Genomic DNA, 19,267 nt, shown 5'->3' with positions numbered 1-19,267 from the left:
AGAAGAATCAATAAAACTACACTTTTGCAAAACTGTCAACACAATTTATGAACATCACAGTGGATTGAACAGTAGTGCATCATGATTGTGCAAGTGTAAAGGACAATCTGTGTAACAAAAGTGTACACATGAATACTGGGAATTGAGTTGATACTTCTAAATAATCAAACAACCTTCAAACATTTTCTGTGCTTGGAATGAATATTACAGTCAATATACAGTCCATAACATTTAAGTTACAAATGAACTAAAAGGAATCCCATTCACAAGATGCCATTATGTTTGGCCTTTTACGATTCAAAAGTCCCCTTAATGTTTTACTCACATTATTGTCTCAGAAGAGACATCATAAAAATTTCTATGGCCTTTTAAAAAATATAGTCACATCACAGTCATAGAAACTGGTATAACGCCAGCAAAACATCCTGCGAGAATTATACACGTGTTGTCGGTTTTAAGTATGATCACAGTGAATCAGCAAGTATTGTGCTGTGTCTTGCCACACTAGGAGTTTTCTCTGTCTTGCTTTAAACATGTACCACTTTCGAGATAAGACATTACATATAATGTACATTAAAGACTGTTAATTTGTTCCAGACACATTCTAAGTGGAAAGAGAGACAGGAGCAATTTTTCGCAGGAGTTTGTTGAGAGCAGTCACCTTCTCCTCCAAAAGGAACGATTTCTTCTCTGCACTTTTCTGCCGCTGCTCAGTTACCTGCAAGGCCTTCATGAGCTCAGCATTCTCAATGTAGAGGTCCTTTAGCAGCAGATCTGACTTAACATTCTTAGACAGCTAATAAGGAGAAACAGTGGACATTGGATTGAGTGTCAATCTTACCACCATAGGCACAATGTAAGAATGTAACATGGTACATTTGGTGTTAACATTATGGACCCACCTGCTCCTTCAGCTGGTTGACCTTCTCCTGCAGCATCAGACGTACCGCCTTTAGCTTGGTTTCCACATCGTCCACCCGCTCCTGCATGTTCTCCATCACTTTCTCATACTGCTCCTGTTTATATAGAAAAATGTCTGAGGTGACACATTTGCTAATGCTTACGTTGTCCAATTGATCATGTTTCAGAGCTCAAGAATTATCTTTACCATGCAGAACCATGAACATGTTGCCAATACTTGGGAAAGAAATAATACATTTATAGTAATTTACTTCAGTGTACCATTTAATTTTAACCACTGTAGTACATACACTTGCAATGTTTTTGTTGCACCACCATAAGTCATCCTGAAATGTACATTAATATTTATTATAGCAATATATGACCTGATTTAGAAGTGTGCAGGCAGAATAACTGATGATAAACCTTATATTTATCAATGGTAAACAAACTTTTTGCTTTAATATGCTGTTTAGAAAGCAACTGGACCGAGATTTACAGCCATCTAAAAGTGCTAGTACTGGAGCTATACACTTAGTAAATAACTGGAGCTATACTAAAGTAAATAATTTTTTTTTTTTACTTCTGCCTATTTCTGACCACTTCATCCTAAAGAAAAAATGGTCACAATTGGCAGCAATTGTTATAATTGTTACAATTATCAACCAAATGGTCACTTTAAATGGAAATCTCAGTCACATAGACCCTTTGTAAGTGGTGATCCTTGATGTTCTGCTGCCGCTCCCATACTAAATCGAGTTTATTTATTTAGAGTTCTAAACATATTACCTTACGATACGTAAGCCTTTTTAGGAATGAGCTCTTTCTGATGTGCATCTTGGAGTGGAATCTGGGTGCATTTATCTGTAATTTTTTTTTTTACAGTGTGTTAGATTTACCTGTTGAAGGTTAAGCCGAGTCTTGGCCTGCTGGGCCTGAGCATGCAGCTGTACCTCCAGCTGTTGTTTTTCACTCTGCTCTTCAGTCAGTTGAGTGTGTAGGTTAGAAAGCTGCTGCTGGGTATTGAAACCAATCTGTTCCTGTAACTGCTGCACCTCACGAACATGCTGTGCCTGGCTCAGTGATAGAGCAGTATTTGCCCTCAAAGCCTATAGAAGGAGCAGAAAATTTTTTTGGATTCTTTGTTATTTTTTTAATTTTGCGTTTTGTGTAGGGCTTGTCCCATTTTATTATTAATTCAGCTACAGACATGTTCAGAATATTAAAAAAATTTATATATTATAAAGCATCATATGTAGCATCAAATATATTAAATGAAGAGTATATCCATAGGTTATGACCAGTGTCAGGTTTTACTGTTAAGGACCTTCACTTTTCATGAGTCAATTAAACACTAGAGATTTGCAGACACTTTTGGGGTTGATAATAGATGACAATCGATTAATGAAAGAGTACCGTTTAAATAATATATTTTGCTTTCACAGTCAACAGGTTATGAAATTCATCGAAGACGTCCTTACCTGCTCTTCCACATGCTGCTTTGTTGTCTCCAGTTCAGCCTGTTTGTTTTTTAAGTTAAGGCTTTCATATTTTAACCTCTGAAGTTCTAACTCCTGAGCATGCAGCTTAGACTCTGACTCTTTCAACTACAAAAAAAATTAAACAAACCCATATTAGATGGCTTACTATCTATGTACATTCAGTTAAAAACCACCACTGCAGTTGTATTTGTTTAAGAACTAGCCTCAATAAGTGGCAGCATCCTCAGAATATAGTGCATTTATATTCTGGAAATAGCCCAGAATATGACTATCAAAATATATCTATGTTCATAGGTAGACCGATAGATAATGTAAGTATATATCTTGGGTCAATTTATGAGTTCAGCAACATTCACCATTTTTCACATGAACCCGACTAACCTTGTCTAGAAGCTCTTGATATTGTGCCTGCACACTCCTTAGTTGTTCTTTTATAGCACTGACTGCTGTTTCTTCCTGCATCCTGTGAACAAACTGCATGTGCTCCTTCTCCTTAACAAATTCGTGCATTCTGGTTTCAAGCTCCAGAACCTGTGAAATGAAAAAAACAAAAAAACAAAACCACAGTAATGCTTCCTGTTCCAGATAATAGAGTCAAATAAGCTTCATTTTAAATGTTATTTCCCCCAGTCCCCACCTTGGCTTGAGATTCCTTCAGGAGCATGTGTTGTGTAGACATCTCCTGCAACTGAGCTTCCTTTTCCTTGCACATTGAATAAATCTGAGAATGAAGTTGTGCTGACTGGCCTTCAAGAGTGTTAAGTTTTTCAAGCTGGTACAAAAATATATTTTATTAGGTACAAAATAATTGCTGACCATTTTGAAAGCATAAACTATGACAAGACTTCTCACCTTTTTATTTTGTTCCTCTGCTTCTTTTATCAAGCTTTCTTTATCCTGCTGAAGCGTTTGGTTTTTCAGGGTTAGGCTGGTCAGGGCAGACTCAACCTCTGTCAAGTGTTGAAGCTATCAAGCAAAATGTATAAAGCAAATATTATATTTACAGCTGACATTTTTTGTGCTTGTTTATTTGTATAAATAAATGACAAAGTATAAGTCCATTATATTTAGTCCAGTTAATAAAATACCTTGTCTTTGGCTTCTTTTAGCTCTTTCTCTAGTAAGTTTTTTTCATCCTGCTTGCTAGCTTTTTGTTGTATTTTCTGTTTCTCTAGACTTCTATTTATATCTTGGAGCTGTTTAATGAAGATTGTTGTCTCTTCTTGTTCTTGACACACCTGAGAAAGCCTTTCAGTCAACATCTGCATCGTGCTTTGGTCAGACTGGAGGCGAGAATTTAACTCGGCATTCTCGTTACTGAGCTGCAAGTTTCGTGCACTTAACTCCAAAACCTCTTCCCGAACCTTAGAGTTCTGATTTTGAAAAGGGAACACAGCTGAATGAGGACCAGGGATCATACACAATAATGTGTGTTTATATAAGAAACTTAATTTAAGGAAATTGTCTTGCCTCATTGTGTAACCGCTCCTCTTCTTCCTGGATTTTTATGTACTCTCTTTCGAAGTCCTCGAGTTTCTTTCTGGAAGGGCAGTTCAGTATTAAAACCACAATAAGATTTATATCTTCATGCAATTTGCACCAATACAAATGGCAATTTCCATTCAAATGAAAGTGCAGACATCCACAAGGGCATACACAAGAGCTGAACGTGGAATGCAATGAAAGAGATTTGGCTATTTATGCTCCATTATTATTTCAATTCTGCTGCTAAATGGAAAGGAGAGGCATATAATTGAATCTTTTGCTTTGTGTATGTATGCTCAAGTTCTCCTCAAAATGATCTATAATGTTTCCATAATGTATTTTTTTGCATATGTTACACAATAATAGATTAGAGAGAAAACAATTTAACAGAAGTTAAAATTGTGATCGGGAAAAGTGATGTACATGTATGTAATATTTTAAATAAAGGGTTTGTTACTTCATGTATTTAAAGTCATGACAAGAAAGTGAAACTTTCAAGTAATATCATCATCATCTAATAAACAGAAAATGGAAGATCGAAAGAAGGATACCTCTTCTTGTTGACCTCCTCTTCCAACCTCATTACATCCTGATGTAAAACAGCCAACCTGTCCTTCAGTGCACTGTTTTCAGAATTAACCTCATCAAGTTTGGCCCTGGAGGTAGAAAGAAAATATTTGACATTTAATATTAGATTCCTTTTGTGTTTTTAAATTTGGCCATGAATAGACCATATAAATGAAGTCACTAATTTAAGAATATGAATAAAACACACAACATTGAGAAGGAATGATAAAAAGATTAGCTGTGAGTAGATGCAGCACTGCACATTTTGCTACTAAAAATGTTAGACATTCATGTAAAATTAAACCATGCGGCAATTCAGCAATAATGCAGTAGTTAGTAAAATGCAAGTGAAGTGATGACTTGTTATAGATTTATGGATGGTTAATGCAGATGTGATGGGTTAAATGAAATTTCATTCATGACACATCAGTGGATCCTTTGCATCCATGTTGTAGAAGCAAAACAACAATCAACACAGCGTGGATTAATCTGTTTTCTCTCACGGTCATTTACCGGGCCGAATGTGACAAACCTGTGTGGACTTGATGGGTCCATCACTGTTTCCAGAGCAATGACCAGTCTTTCCATCTCTAGTAACTGTCCCTTCATCTGCCCTTTCTCCAATTCAAATGCTTCCTCCGCTTGACGAATTTCTGCCTGGGAGTCAATCAAAGACTGCTGCAGCTGATTAGAGGTGTTGTCTGCCTCTTCTCTTAGGAAGCACAGCTCCTTTTCCTTGTCTTCCAGTCGCTGGGTCAAAAGTTGTACCTCACCAGAGAGACTGTTGACGTACTGAAACATCTCCATCTTCTGCTGTACCTCATTCCAGAGCAAGTCTAGCTCTTTGGATTTGGCATCCAGCTGAATCCTGAGTTCTAGTAATTGTTTGTCCTTGTTCTGTAATTCTAATCTCATTTCCTTGAGATCTTCTGTAAGCTTGGTTGATTCTGTTTCCATTTCCACAATCTGAGATGAAAGTTGGTCTGAGAGTTTTTTATAACTGGAGTTCTCTTTCAGAAGGTGGCATTTCTCTTCTTGTTCTAAGTTTAGTAGGGTTCGGAGTTGAGTAGCAGAGTCTTGCTCCCTGCTTAGAGCATTCTCTAGATTCTGTACAAGATCATTCAACTGATCCCAGTCCTCAGAGAGATTTCGAAACTTTGCCTGAAGGTCATTCACGACATTGCCTTGACTCCTTAGTTCCTCCATAAGTCTGTCTCTGTCCATCTCCACTGATCTTAGCTCAGAATCCTGTCTTGACAAATCTTCATCTCTGCTTTTCAATGCTTCCTGAGTTTTCTCTAAGTTTTCTCTAAGTTCATCAAGTTCCTTCTCTTGCTCTTCAAGCTGCGTTTGTTGGCGGTTAAGTGCAGATGTCAGATTATTGCAGTTTCCCTGCATTCTTTCCTTTTTATCTTGCACCATCTCCAAATCAATTTTCATGCGATCCCATTCCTCTGACAACTGACAAAGTTTAGCAAGAAGCTCCTCTTCTCTCTTTTTGTACTCGATAAGACTCTGTTCAAGCTGAGACACCTTGCCAAGAAGGGCTTCCTCTTTGTTTTTCTCAAACTTTTGAGAAAGCCTCCTTTCACGTTCAAAATTAAGTTTGCGCTCTAGCTGAGACACCTTACCAAGAAGCTTTTGCTCTCTCTCTTTCTTCACGTCCATCTCCCGCTCTTTGGCATGCAGTTCTGAGGTCAGACTCTGGATGAAGGCATCCTGGGCTTTCATTGACATTGTGTTGTCCTCCAATTGAACACACATCTCTTCCAGCTTGTCTTCCAACTGCCTCTGCAACAAGAGTGATTCCTCCTCTGCTCTACATTGTAGTTCAGCCTGATCTTGCATCTTGCAAATACACTCCCTCAGCTGCCGGGCCTCTTCCTGGTGCTTTTCCTCCAACGTCTTTTCGTAAGCAGCATTACTGCAGATCTGCGCCTGCTCCAAACCTAAACGCTCAGCACTGTGTTGTCGTTCCTTGTGCACCTCTTGCTCAAGCTCTTCCACTCTAGCCTCCCATGCACCCATTGCCCTGCAGTGTTGCTCTGCCTGTTCCTGCAGCCGAACTCGCTCACCATGCAGCTGATGCAGCAGACTGTCTTGAGCCTCGCTGAAGTGAGCCTTCATTTGTGATATTTGTTGCTCCATCTCCTCCCTGGTACAGAATAAGGTGCTAACTTTTTATATATGCATATCTGCCATGGTGGAACTGCCATGGACACCAGTAAGGAAATAGATATAAAGTGAAATATAAAAAAATCGAAAGTGGGGAAAGCATGCATAAATGTGAGTGAATTACATAAATAGGGAAAGGATTATTTGAGTTTTTTGTTTTTTTTTATAAATAATAGTGACTGCTGTCTCAATAATTGAAGCCGTCTATTAAAATATTATTATTAAAATAATATTGAACTAATTATTATGCAATAATAATATTATGCATAATTATGCAATTATGGTTACTGTTATTTCATTATTAAGTAAATTTTTGTGGTGACTGTTGCTAAATACACTATAAAGGCCTAATTAGTTATCCAGTGGGCTAGAACACTGACTACTGGAATACATACTAGATGGGACAGCTAGATAAATGTGTAGATTTAAATGAATAAACAGATTTTGAACTTAAACGGTTGAGTGATGGCCTTGTCAAATAACTATTTTCTGACTTTTTTTCCTATAAGAGGTAAGAAGATGCTTTATGGTATTATCTTTACTGCTGTACCTCAAATTTGTCCCAGTGTATTTAAGTTGTAATTCACCTTCTACGCATCTTTAGATTCACCTGCAGATTCTGAAACCACAGAACATCTGGGCACACCCACCTAACAAGTAGTACTTCCTGGTTCATTTTCAGCTTAAGCTCTGCCTCCAGCTGGTCCTTCTCTGAGGTAAGGCGATGCACAATGTTACCAATCTCACGGGCATAGTTCTGCTCCAGTTCTGCCTGCTCCTGCTGAAATCGACGCTCCTGTTCAGGTCTCCAAGCCATGGCTTCACTCTTAATCTTCAGTTCCCCTTCCAACCTCCCCAGACTCTGACTTAGCTGTTCAATCCGCTCCTCTGCTAGAGCCTTCTGGTCCTCTAGTTCACTAATTTCTACCTTAAGTCCATGTGCAATCTCCTTACGCTCAACCTCCATGTTCTGCTTCATCAGTTCTATGGTGCGTTCATAGAAGTTTACCTGCAAAGAATACAAAGCATAATAAACTGTTTCTCCATGTAGACAACTTCATTCTGACCAAGATAATATTTAACAGATGCTTCTCTTTGTTTCATATACAACCATGAATTCATCGCATTCATTTTTGTATCTTTACCTTGGTCTCCAGCTGGATCTTCAGGTCTTGGATCTCTTGCTCGTATCTTTCCTTGAGTACCTCCATTGCTAGCTCGGTCTCAATACTCACAGCAGGGGCTAGACTTTCCAATGAACCCAAAGCTGTCAACATATGAATTACAGTGTACTTTATTTCCCCACCATAATTTGAGAAAATAAATGTTATTTCCCTAATAACTTACCATTCTTTTTAGTGCATTTTTTTATTTTAGGAGAAGAGCCTCTTTTTGATTCAAGGTCATCTAGAAGTGTTATAGATAATCAGGTTTTTAACTGAACCATGTCTCAGGGTCTGGAATTTACTGTTGTTAAAAGTACTTTTTGAATATCTTTACCAGAATCAGAGTCGGTGGTTAGTGGTTTGCGGCTAGACCAGGTAGGAGCAGAAAACCTGTCCCTTGATTGTCTTGTTTTCCTTCCTGAACCTTGATTTTTCAGTACTTCCAGCTCAGAGCTCAACTCGTCATTCCTGTCTTGCAGCTCCTGTTGTACACAAATGGTATCATTCAGAAGGATGTAAACAACGGAAGATAGAGCGAAACCAACTAAAACTGAATAAGAATACATTATTTTAACTTTACAGCAGCATCAAAAAAGTTTAAATGGATACATGAATGCAGTGCACTTCCTTTAGCAAGTGCTCACAATTAGATTTAATGGTACAGCTAAATTACACTCAAAACAGTTTAAAGAATTAGCTATGGTGTATAATATGTAGAAGAACCATTTACTATGAAAACAAAAATTCCATTTGAATCCAAGGCATTTAAGCCTACAAATTGCAAACAAGGCACCACTTATTAAATATGTATCTAAATAGGTACCAATTAGCACACAAAAACAAACTTACCCTGCATTGCAGTTCATACCGCTTTATGATCCCTGAGAGATGCTCCTCTCGACTTATCAGTCCTGCACCATTTGGATCTAAACCCTCATACTGTCAATCATAGAAAGCACAATTATATCACTAGTCACAACTGTTCAGATCGTTACGTACAAAAAAAGATTAAGGCTGAGCTAGGTCAAACACTTGAGGGGAAACAAGAGACAAAACTGCTGACCTTGTCCTGCAGTACATGGTCTAGATCCTTCTTAAGTTTAGAGATGGTGCTTTCGGCTTCGGACAGCTTCCCTTTCAGTGCACAGTTCTCCTCCTCTAGACGACTGTTCTCCTATCAAGTGAGATTGCCAAATACTTAACCTGACACCACACCACACAGAAATGTACACCACTCACCATGAGCGGGCAGCTACTAAACGAAGGAAGCCAGAACAGTATGCAAAGAGTGAGAAGGGTGGGCGGGTGTATATTGGAACAACAGACAAAGGGATATAAGGCTCTTGTTTTCTCCTGAGGAATAGTAAAATACTGACAAGATAGACAGGTAGATAGAACTACTTTAACTATAATCCTAGATCACCTTAATGGTAGTAGTGGCTTCTTCCTGCAAAATGGCTTCTTGCCCTTTGAGCAGTTCTACTTCCTCCCTCAGCTTGTCTCTCTCCTTCTCCAACTGTTGAAGTAGCACCTCATTCTCTTGCTCGGTTTCGTTTCTCAGGGCACTTAGTTTTTCCCTGAATTCCTGCTCCATATCCCTTAACCAACCAGAAATGTGTGTCATATTTATAAATTAAACAGATTTTTTTTCTAATAAATTGATTTTAAACTTATTGTAAATTTTTCATGTATAAAAGCAGCTTACTTGATTTTAGACTCATTAAGTGACTCTATGGTGGCATGGCGGTCATCAATCTCTCCGACCAGCTGTAGGTTACGACGCTCAGTCTGTTCTAACTGTGCCTTGGCCTTGTCTCTCTCCTGACAGGCCTGATTTGCCAGCATGCTAAATAATAAACAGATACAAGAAACACCCCATCAAGAGATGACACAATCTGAAGGACATCAAAAGATTTATTAATTAGGAACCATTAACTTTCATCATCATCATATAAAAGTATAGGTAGGGTGTAGCAAACATTACTCTTCCAAATTCAGGGTAAGATTTGCCAAACAAGTGGCAGATCAGCTATAGGTAAAGAATAGCTTTTAATAGCTAAAAGTCCAGCATAAAATGTAACACCATCTAACCACTCCTAATGTATGTATGTTTACTCAACATTCCTTTTTAGATTTGGTGCCTCTTTCCTGATAGAGTAACCTCTTCTAGGAAGGCTTATCACTAGTTTTTGGATTGTGGCTGTGGGGATTTGATTCTAACTAATTTTTTCCAAAGATTTGGGCCTTTTAGTTACATTTAAAGAAAGTTTTCTGCTACAGCAAACAAAGACCTTCTAGACAATTCTAGGCTACCATCTTAATGCAACAATTTACAGAAGGCTTAGATTTAGATGTCAACATACTTTTGCCATAAAGTTTATGTATCAGTAATTTGTGGACAGTTTCTAAAAAATAGATGGGAGTTTCAGAAACCTACTGAAGGAACTGGATCTCATCCTTGTAGGAGAGGAGTGCAGCCTGGTGGATGCCGTTGCCACTGACCAGCAGCTCATTGTCCAAGGCAAGAGTGAGATCAGCCAGGCTAAGCCGTTCTTCCAAAGAGAAATCCAATGTCTGCATGTTGGTTTAAGAAAGTATTACACTGGAATTATTCTTATAATACATCTGGTTTTAAAAATTTGGTTTTAATTTTATGAGAACATTGACCACATTCTATATCTTACAGTTGCTATGTTGTAAAATACATGACTTTTAAAACCCAATATTTAGTATGAAAATAAAACATCCTATATCACTAATTTCATCATGGAACACACATTCACTTATGTTTGCCCGATATTTGTAGGAAATACAGTGGTCATCAATATCATCATACTAGCCTACATGAGCGTTTCCAGAGTGAAAACAGATCCTCATATTTAGTACAAAAGACATTTAGTAGTCTAGAAAACCAAGCTGTTGCTTTAGTAATTTTACTCAAACACACACAGAAAAATATCCAGACAAATCCAGTTCTGACCTGAAGGATATCTCTGCTGTTGCGAATTCCTTCTTCATTCCAAAAGGTGATGACACTCTCGGGACTGGTGCAGCCTGAGCCATCATCCAGCCGAGTCAGCAGTCTCTGACCCACTGTAGCAGAGAGCAACGAGGGTGAGGTGGAGCGCAAAACACGCTCCTCCAGGTCCTGAGATATCACAGATAATGACATTACAGACAGCACAGTTTCACTGTTTCTCCCCAAGAATAATAATAATAAAAAAAAAGACCTAAAAATGAACACCAAACAGTTTAGTGTCTCTTAATTCTAATGCCTAAAAAGAACACTGAACAATTTTCAGGTTTGAGCTGTGGAGTTTCAAACAGCAGCACAGTTTTACATAGCACAGAAAATGCTTGTGTTGTAAGCTGTAAGCTCCTTAAAATGGCTTGGCCTACTTTTAGAACAAATCAAAGCATCCATATTACATCCACAACATGAGTGAACTGCATTTTTTTTTTATTTAATCTTTTCTATCATTTGTACTACATTCATTTCTAATTTCATCATTTATTTGGCTTCTTATATTAAGTTCTGATTTTAGAAGGATCTGAAAATAAAAAGCATTTTCTGCTGATGGCATTTGATAATATCAAAATATATAATATCAATATAAATCAATATAATATCTATTAACAAAATCACCTCAGGAAAGTCCAGAGTGCTGTCAGTGTAAAATTCAATATTGTCTTGAAGTCTCCATGGATTTAAATGGAGTCCAGATAAAATTCCTGAAGTGCAATACATTGTGCTCGTGCTCCACATGATTGCGGTTATAGAAATCCATTCTTTGTAATGTTCAGAGGGCTACAATCCAGAGAAAACTCCACCTTCCCAGTTAACTTAATTACTTCCAGCATCTGCAGGCCTCAGTTATTTGGCCTGGTATTGGAGCTGTTTAAACAGTCCTATTTGGCTCAAGTAAGTATTTAGCTGGTTATATTTTCTGCCTGTATAAAAATCTAACATACTGAGACCACATTAATATTACACATATGATGCTTTAATCACAGATTAATAACTTTAAAGGATCATGTAGAAGTCATTAAATTGCCCTTTCCACTGTCTGTCATTTTTTGAAACTCATGTAGAAAATAGTTAAATGGAATAAACATGTCTAATTAATGCATAAAAATCTACGTATACATTCTCCCAAGTTATAAATCTGGGGCATTGTGTAAAACTGCATTACTCAACTCAGGCTTTTGAAAGCTGTCTGTAAGTGTACTGACCTGTGAGAAAGAGCATCGTGCATTGAGACGGGCAGGGGTGGATGCAGCTTTGGGTTCAGGCAAATCTCCATGTATAAACAAACCACTCTGGAACTCAGTAAGGCTCACTCTCCCATCCTGGTCTTTATCTAGTTTCCTGAAGAGATTATCTAACTCCTGTGTACAGAAATATGGGTAAAACAAATTTGTTAGAAAAAATTCAATAAAACACTTAATTCTTGAAGATCTGCATGCTATTATTTGCTTAAGACAGGTTTCATTCTTTATATATTTTTTATTCTTACTGTAAGATTGTGAACAGCTGCACATTATAAGCCAAGTAACATATGTTTAACTTGATTTTATCAAATATTTTAGACAGTTTCCATTACCTCTGCCTTTATTCATTACCACTATGATCAGCATAGGCTAAATAAACACACTTGAGGGAATTAACTAACTTTCATATTCTGTATGCACAAGCTACCATATACTTGGCATTGGCTCATGCAACTCTAAACAACAAGGGAAAATGGAATGCCATCCTACTAATCCACAGAGAGGGACTATGGTTGCTGGACTTTGTTCCACAGATGCTCGTGGCACTGCATGGAATTGTTCTTGTAAACTCATATCAATAAGGCAAACAATATTGCCTGCATAGGGGAACTGGAGCAAAGCCTTTTATAAAGAAGACACAGGAATGTTTACGGGACACAGTAAGGCACAATATAAGGCATTTACATTTACACAAGAAGGTATGGACTTGCTGGGAAATTCCCCAAAACACGATGGAAGGATTACACACAAACACCTTCTGAACAAAATCCTTTTTTGAATCAGACACATTATGCATCATAGAAATCAGCAGGGTGAATGTAACACAATTTTTTTTTACTTTTACTATCTACAGTGACTGTCATCCCCACATTTTAGGTTGCTCTGGTTGTGTACATTTGTTTGACTGTACCTCAGATTGTAGATCTTTAAGGCCGATGTGGTCACATACTAGCAACAGCTCTTGCTTGTTCAGTGAGCCCCCAGTGCCAACCCCCAGCTCCTTCCAAACCGCTTTCACCTGCTCATCTGTTATTTCCTGGCATGGACCAGTGGAGTGCTTCCGAATTCCTGAGCTGTCTGGCTTCCATCGCTTTAACTGGCCTGGAAGATTTTTATAATTTTGCAGTATTTAAGAGTAACAGTAAATGTTCAATAACTTGAATAATAATATTCAAGATTCTGAACTATTTCTAGGTCCCATAAATGAAAGCAGATCTGTGATATTGCCCATGCTTTGTACAAAAGGTTTGTCCTCATGCCTAATCTCTTCTACTGAAGCATGAGTTCAGATGACACTCTGATGGATTTGATCTAAAATGGATTATATGGTTTTGCACAAACCTGTGTAGTCTGTGCCAGCTCGAGAGCACACTGCCATTAAAGCACAAAGGACATACCAAATACTTAGAAATTCTGAATATTTGTGTAAGTATTTCAAAGATTCAACTTTTCACACAAACTGTTGTTAATCATATATATATATATATATATATATATATATATATATATATATATATATATATATATATATATATATATAGTGAATTAACTGTCAAATGGCATATAAAACAAGACAATATGCTGAGACAGTTATACAAACCTACAGAGAGTAACCATAAAGCTTACCTTGTGCCTCAAAATGAAGTGACTGATGAATGGCACTTTGTTTTTTTTCCCTGCTTGTTTCCTTGTTGCTCCCTGTGTCTTCATCAGACTTCAAACTCTAAAATATGTATGTAACAGTTTATCAATCATTCTTTCATAACAAAGTTTCATAATTGTCATTTCTGTATTATACATTTTTTTGTCATGCAGTCCCTGCAACCTTGAATATTGTTTTGTTCCTGACTGTCCCTTTAGGGTAATTGATGGATTTAGGATGGAATAATGCAGGCCTTTGTCTTGTAGAACATGTTCAGTGGGTAGTACCCTTTATGTTTCATACACTATATGACTACACATTTGCAGACACGTGACAGTAACATTCTTTTGCTCTTTTTGAATGTCACATTCCAAATTAAATCCTCTGGGAAAGTTTTCAGCTACATCAGGGATGTCAAATCTTATCTAGAAATGGCCAGTGTGGGTTTTCATTCCAATCAAACAGGAGCCACATCTGATCCAACCTGATTCATTGGTTGATCTTGGCTTTCAGTAAACTCAGATGTGGCTTTAGCTTGGATGGAATGATCACCCACACCGGCACTTCCTGTTCACTAGATTTTGGGGTGTGGATGTGGGGATTTGTCGATTCAGCCACAAGAGCATTAGTGAGGTCAAGCACTAGGTTGAAAAGGCCTGAGGCACAGACAGTACTCTAATTAATCCCAAAGGTGTTCAGTCGGGTCAAGGTTCTGTGCAACCCACTCAAGTCCTTTTGCTCCAGACCTTGTCTTCACAGAGTTCATTTTGTGCACAGGTGTATTGTCACAGGTGTAAGGTGTCCACAAACACTTGGACATGTACTCTATTATTTGCTGTCACCTTCCAGTAGTGTATTATAAGTCACTTATCTGAGAAATGTAATACCAACAGAAATATTACATCCACAATCAAGGCAAGCACACAATATTCAGGAACTATTGTTGGTAATAGTGGGAGGTGATTAGTATGCATTTAAGTAATTTAGTATGCATCTTTTATGTTGAAAAATTAAATGGTTGTTGACAGAATAAAGACAGAACACAGTGACTTTTTTTAAACTGTGGGTTTTATACATGTAGCTTAATCCCCGTGTCACTGCAGTGAATGGAGGAAACAGGCATAGAACACACCAGTCCAGTCACTGTTCAGCTTCCAGCCATGCATGATAAAACACGTGCAAGCCACAATCAATTCACAATGCTTGTCACTATAGAAACTAAAGCCTCTACAGTAAATTAGTGTTGAGAACGTTTTAATCTACGTAATGTATGCAATAATACCAATTATATCCACTGAACACAGAGAAACATAAAAACAATATGTAACTGCACTTGCATTTGTTAATGCTGTTTCAACCCTCCTAGAAACAAGCAATACTAAATTACTTCCAGCATCTACTGGCTTCAATTCTATTTATCTGCCCAACATGCTAAATCTGTATTAAATCTAAAGTGTGAGTTACAATAAACATAGTAGGCAGAAAGGCATCAGTTTACTCTAACTTACCTGTTTAAACCACTTAAAACTGACAATAAGATTTGTCAATAAGTATTTGATCTTGGACCTGGTAATAAATAAGTAAAAAATGGTACAAAATGTCTGTGTATAACTGTTACATAAAATCTTATAGTAAATCATATTACATAAAAGACTGGAAAGCCTTTAAAATTATTTCCCACTACAGTTATTTACATAACAAGAGCAGCTCCACTGAACATTCCAAGAAGATATGAAATCTCTGATTACTGATCCCGTTCCTCCACAGAAACTCACAGTATCTCATAGTTTTTACCCTTTATACCTGTTTCTGTTGACGTTAAACTCAAAATGGTGTAAGGCTCTTAATCTTATGATTAAACAGATTTGTTAGCTGTTTAAATGATCATGTTTTGGCGAAATATGGCTTTGAATGTTCCTCTTTACCACACTACATATTATTCCAAAGAAAGTGGCTCAAAATCCAAGTTGTCCCTCAGACTGCTAGTCTGTGCCAGCTGGGTTACATAAAAGCCCTACATATTTCAAAAATGCAGAGACAGAGAAATGGAGGAACTTTGGTATGCAAATATGTGTTTCTAAAATGAGAGACCAGCAAACCTGATTACAGTGTATCACAGGCTAGTTACGCACTCAAAATGTGTCTTCACCCTGGTCTCCACCCATACCAACCAAACAAGACTTTTAATCTAAACATTTAAATCCAAATCACTATAACTAACAGCGCTAAAATTACACTGGCTTAAATGAAGCCTGTTGTATAAACAGCAGATAAATGGTGTTCCCTTTTTGCAATGTGATTGACTTGTGGAACAGTACTGTATGTGTCCTGAGAGAAACTCCTCTCAACGTGAAAGACAATTTTTTCCATAAGAAAAGTGTTCCTAACGACCACTGTTGGGTTAAGAATGTCTTAACACCCTAAACAATGCTGTTGTGAGTCTCCCTCCCCCTTCACGAACACTGACATGGCTGCATCTCAAACAAAGAGGCTGTTACAGTTAGCTTTTGCTCTAACAGACAACACCTTTAGTATTTAGGGAATTGGTAATATAATGCCTGCAATATCCAACAGAAGATAATAGAGCTCGATTGCAGGACGGGTTTTACCACACATTTTTTCTTAATGCAGACTGTCAGTAAATAAAATATATCCAAGGAAAAAGTGAGTAACACAAAGAACCCATTTAACCAGTGCTCTTGCACTGTAGATGCAGAGTGAAAAAAAATGTAAACCATTCTTTGATCCTAAGCCAACAGCAACACTGAGGATTTGGTAAAGGTGGAGGTTGAAGAAAAGGCAGCCACTTGCACATTCCAAGTTACCACACTTCCTGAGTAGCGAGCAGCTGTGCTCACACTCCCGTTGTGCTGTAGTCAGTCAGAACTTTGCTTTTTTACCCACACTTCTAAAAGCAACCTTGAGCATTATCCCATACAGTGCCTAAAATTTTAAACCTGTATGACTACAACACACTGTTCCATTTTGAGACACACAGACCTATAAATATTTAAACAGTCTCTGATAAGATAAGAATAATATCCTTGAAACCAGACTGAGAGTGTGAGTGAATCTTCTTACTTCTACACTCTCCAGTGATGTGGAGCGTCTGAGCTTGGCCCTCCTCACACCTGTAGAGGGGGTCTCATCCTTCTCCGCCTCATCCGTCAGCACTGAGGTGGTTTTATCGGGTCGTGACCTGCGTCCATAGCGTTTGGTCCCTTTCACAAACTTTGGGCTCACCTCCTCTAGGACTAGCCATGATATTATTAATAAACATCATGCAGTAAAGACATACAAGACAAGAGGACAAGAAATACGTTTTTATAAAAGCAGACTCTGGATATAAAATAAGCTCAAGACGTTACATAGATTATTTTAAAGGATATCTCCAGAAATAGCTTACAAGATATCATCTGTATCAGAATAAAAGTGAACAACTTAAACTCATCAGTGATGGCTGGTTGAACATCTATTAACTTATTTTGATCACATTAAGTTCGCACTTGCCATGTCACACAATAACAGATACTGACATGATCCAGCCTCATTAAGAAGATATTTCCTTTTATATATTATATAGTTTCTATATATTAACTGTTACAAATGTAACTGCATAAAAAGTGTTTTTTGGAATGATTTTTTTTTTGTCTGCCAACCCACACTTTTACACTATAAATCTAGAAAGATGTACCTGGCTCAAGGTAGCTGCTTTCCTCTTCAGATGTTGAAAAGTCTAGCGATCTGGAGAGCACAGCTACAAATCCCTCCTTGAACTCTTCAAAATTCACCTGGAACCATAAACAAGAGATTATTAATATACTTCTAAAACATTTTACAAAGCAAAAGTGTTTTTCAAAGTTGTTTTAACACTGGCTAGCACAGGTTTCTTAAGATGATATACATTATCACCCTTGCATAATGTTGTGGCCCAATCAGTATGTCCAGCAGAAGCGGTAGATGAGCATCCAAGCCCAGCTTGTGGCACAGTGCAGTGAGCTCTTCTTTATCCAAGTAACCCGTGCCTGTAGTGTCACAACTGTCAAACTCCTCTTTCAGCTGAGTCACATAACGGTTCTGTTCATCCTCATCCATTCCACCACATACTGTGCACCCTGCTTATCCTATGGATCAAGGCAAAATATCAGTTTCAGAGATAGTTAGATTTTTGCGATGTCTTTCACTGTGTTACCTGTTATTATATTATCTGACATCTCATTTCGTCCCATACTAATTGTATGACCATGATTCTGTCTGTATGTGATGAGAAGAATGACAATAGCAGCCTAACTGACTACTTGACTACACAAGGTAGATAAATTGCAGATATCTTCTAACTAAAAATGTAAAATTAAAACACAGAGTATCAGAGGTTTTCAAGACGCTAGTCTTTTGTAATTGCTTAATATAGTATATGTTAGAGCTAGTATGTCTTTAAATAAACCCAAACACTTATAGAAACAATTGTCTTACTACACTTTACCTGAAGTGATACTTATTAGGGCAGCTAGTTAATTCAGTGTATGCACCTAAATTTGGACCTATCCAAGATAACATCATACAAAAACACACACACGCACACACACACACACACACACACACACACACACACACACACACACACACACACACCATGAAAAAGGGATCAAGAGTGCACATATTTGCTTTAACACGTGTATGAAGTACCTTCGACAGAAAAGTTTAAATCGTGTTACACACAACTATATGTGTATATACGTGCGTTTCCCATGATGTATTGCGCGAAGCCTGAACGCTTCACCATGGAAACGAGACTCGACTGTACCAAAAACAAAGCCTTGATCAGCAAGAAAAACTTCTTTTGTTTGAAACAGTTTCAGGAGCAACACTGAATTCCTCAAACCTCTCGGAGCAAATGCGTGGGCGATCTGTACTCGAAAATATGCACACGTAACTGGAATATAGTGAAACATGAGTCCATCTTACCGTGTTTACTGGACCGACCCGTTACTTTCAATAAAAATCCTCTGTTTTATCCCAGCGCATCTCCTATAACTATAGTGATAAATTCCACATATAATCCACAGAAAAGTGAGCAGGACAGCGTTTACGGACACAGACACTGTACTGAGACTCTCTTCCCTAAAGTTAGTTAGTTAGTAAGTTATTGCCCATTCAGTGATGCTGGTGTGCAAAAGAACACAGAAAACACACAAGCTGCTCAGCAGCCCCTATCGGCCAGGCGGAGAATAGCGTGGACAGTCTGTGATCACTGGCATTACACTGCATGGAGCTCTCAGACATGTTAAAATGGGACAGAAGAAACAGTTTTATACACCTTTACTGATTCTCAGACACGTATGTATGGTAATTAGATAACCTAAGTGGATAGGATGAACTATCTTAAACATTTCATATACTTTCTGAAATGTACAAGCATTGCTGATTGTGACTGTGGCCATGTAAGTTAAGATAAGATATACCTTTATTCGTCCCATAGTGGGAAAGTTTTTACCCCCGAGGCACGGGGAGAACATGCAAACTCCACACACACAAGGCAGAGGCGGGAATCGAACCCC

At 37.9% G+C, this 19,267-nt stretch overlaps 1 protein-coding gene across 3 annotated transcripts; it reads right to left on the bottom strand.

The window, feature by feature from the left end:
- Positions 1-22: 22 nt before the first annotated feature.
- ninl (ninein-like) lies at positions 23-18,849 on the bottom strand. 3 transcript variants are annotated; one of them, XM_060872420.1, is made up of 28 exons: positions 18,675-18,849; positions 17,622-17,833; positions 17,404-17,500; positions 16,791-16,963; positions 13,694-13,790; positions 12,978-13,168; positions 12,029-12,184; positions 10,776-10,943; positions 10,233-10,369; positions 9,501-9,641; positions 9,219-9,393; positions 8,859-8,969; positions 8,645-8,734; positions 8,130-8,277; positions 7,977-8,036; positions 7,775-7,896; positions 7,280-7,638; positions 4,987-6,609; positions 4,439-4,543; positions 3,873-3,942; positions 3,491-3,775; positions 3,255-3,368; positions 3,040-3,174; positions 2,784-2,933; positions 2,382-2,507; positions 1,800-2,009; positions 903-1,016; positions 23-796 (listed from the first exon to the last, which is right to left on the bottom strand). In XM_060872420.1, the coding sequence occupies exons 2-28, from the start codon at positions 17,802-17,804 to the stop codon at positions 605-607; spliced, it is 5,532 nt and encodes a 1,843-aa protein (XP_060728403.1). In that variant the 5' UTR covers positions 17,805-17,833; positions 18,675-18,849; the 3' UTR covers positions 23-604. The 3 variants fall into 3 exon arrangements, with proteins under 3 accessions (XP_060728403.1, XP_060728405.1, XP_060728404.1); XM_060872422.1 differs by lacking the exon at positions 4,987-6,609; XM_060872421.1 differs by lacking the exons at positions 12,029-12,184; positions 12,978-13,168; positions 13,694-13,790; ... (2 more) ...; positions 17,622-17,833; positions 18,675-18,849 and adding an exon at positions 11,442-11,684.
- Between the last annotated feature and the right edge of the window lie 418 nt (positions 18,850-19,267).

This window comes from Tachysurus vachellii, chromosome 6 (genome assembly GCF_030014155.1).
Source record: "Tachysurus vachellii isolate PV-2020 chromosome 6, HZAU_Pvac_v1, whole genome shotgun sequence".
In the NCBI taxonomy this organism is placed as follows: Eukaryota; Metazoa; Chordata; class Actinopteri; order Siluriformes; family Bagridae; genus Tachysurus; species Tachysurus vachellii.
This window is presented reverse-complemented; position numbering and strand designations above follow the sequence as displayed.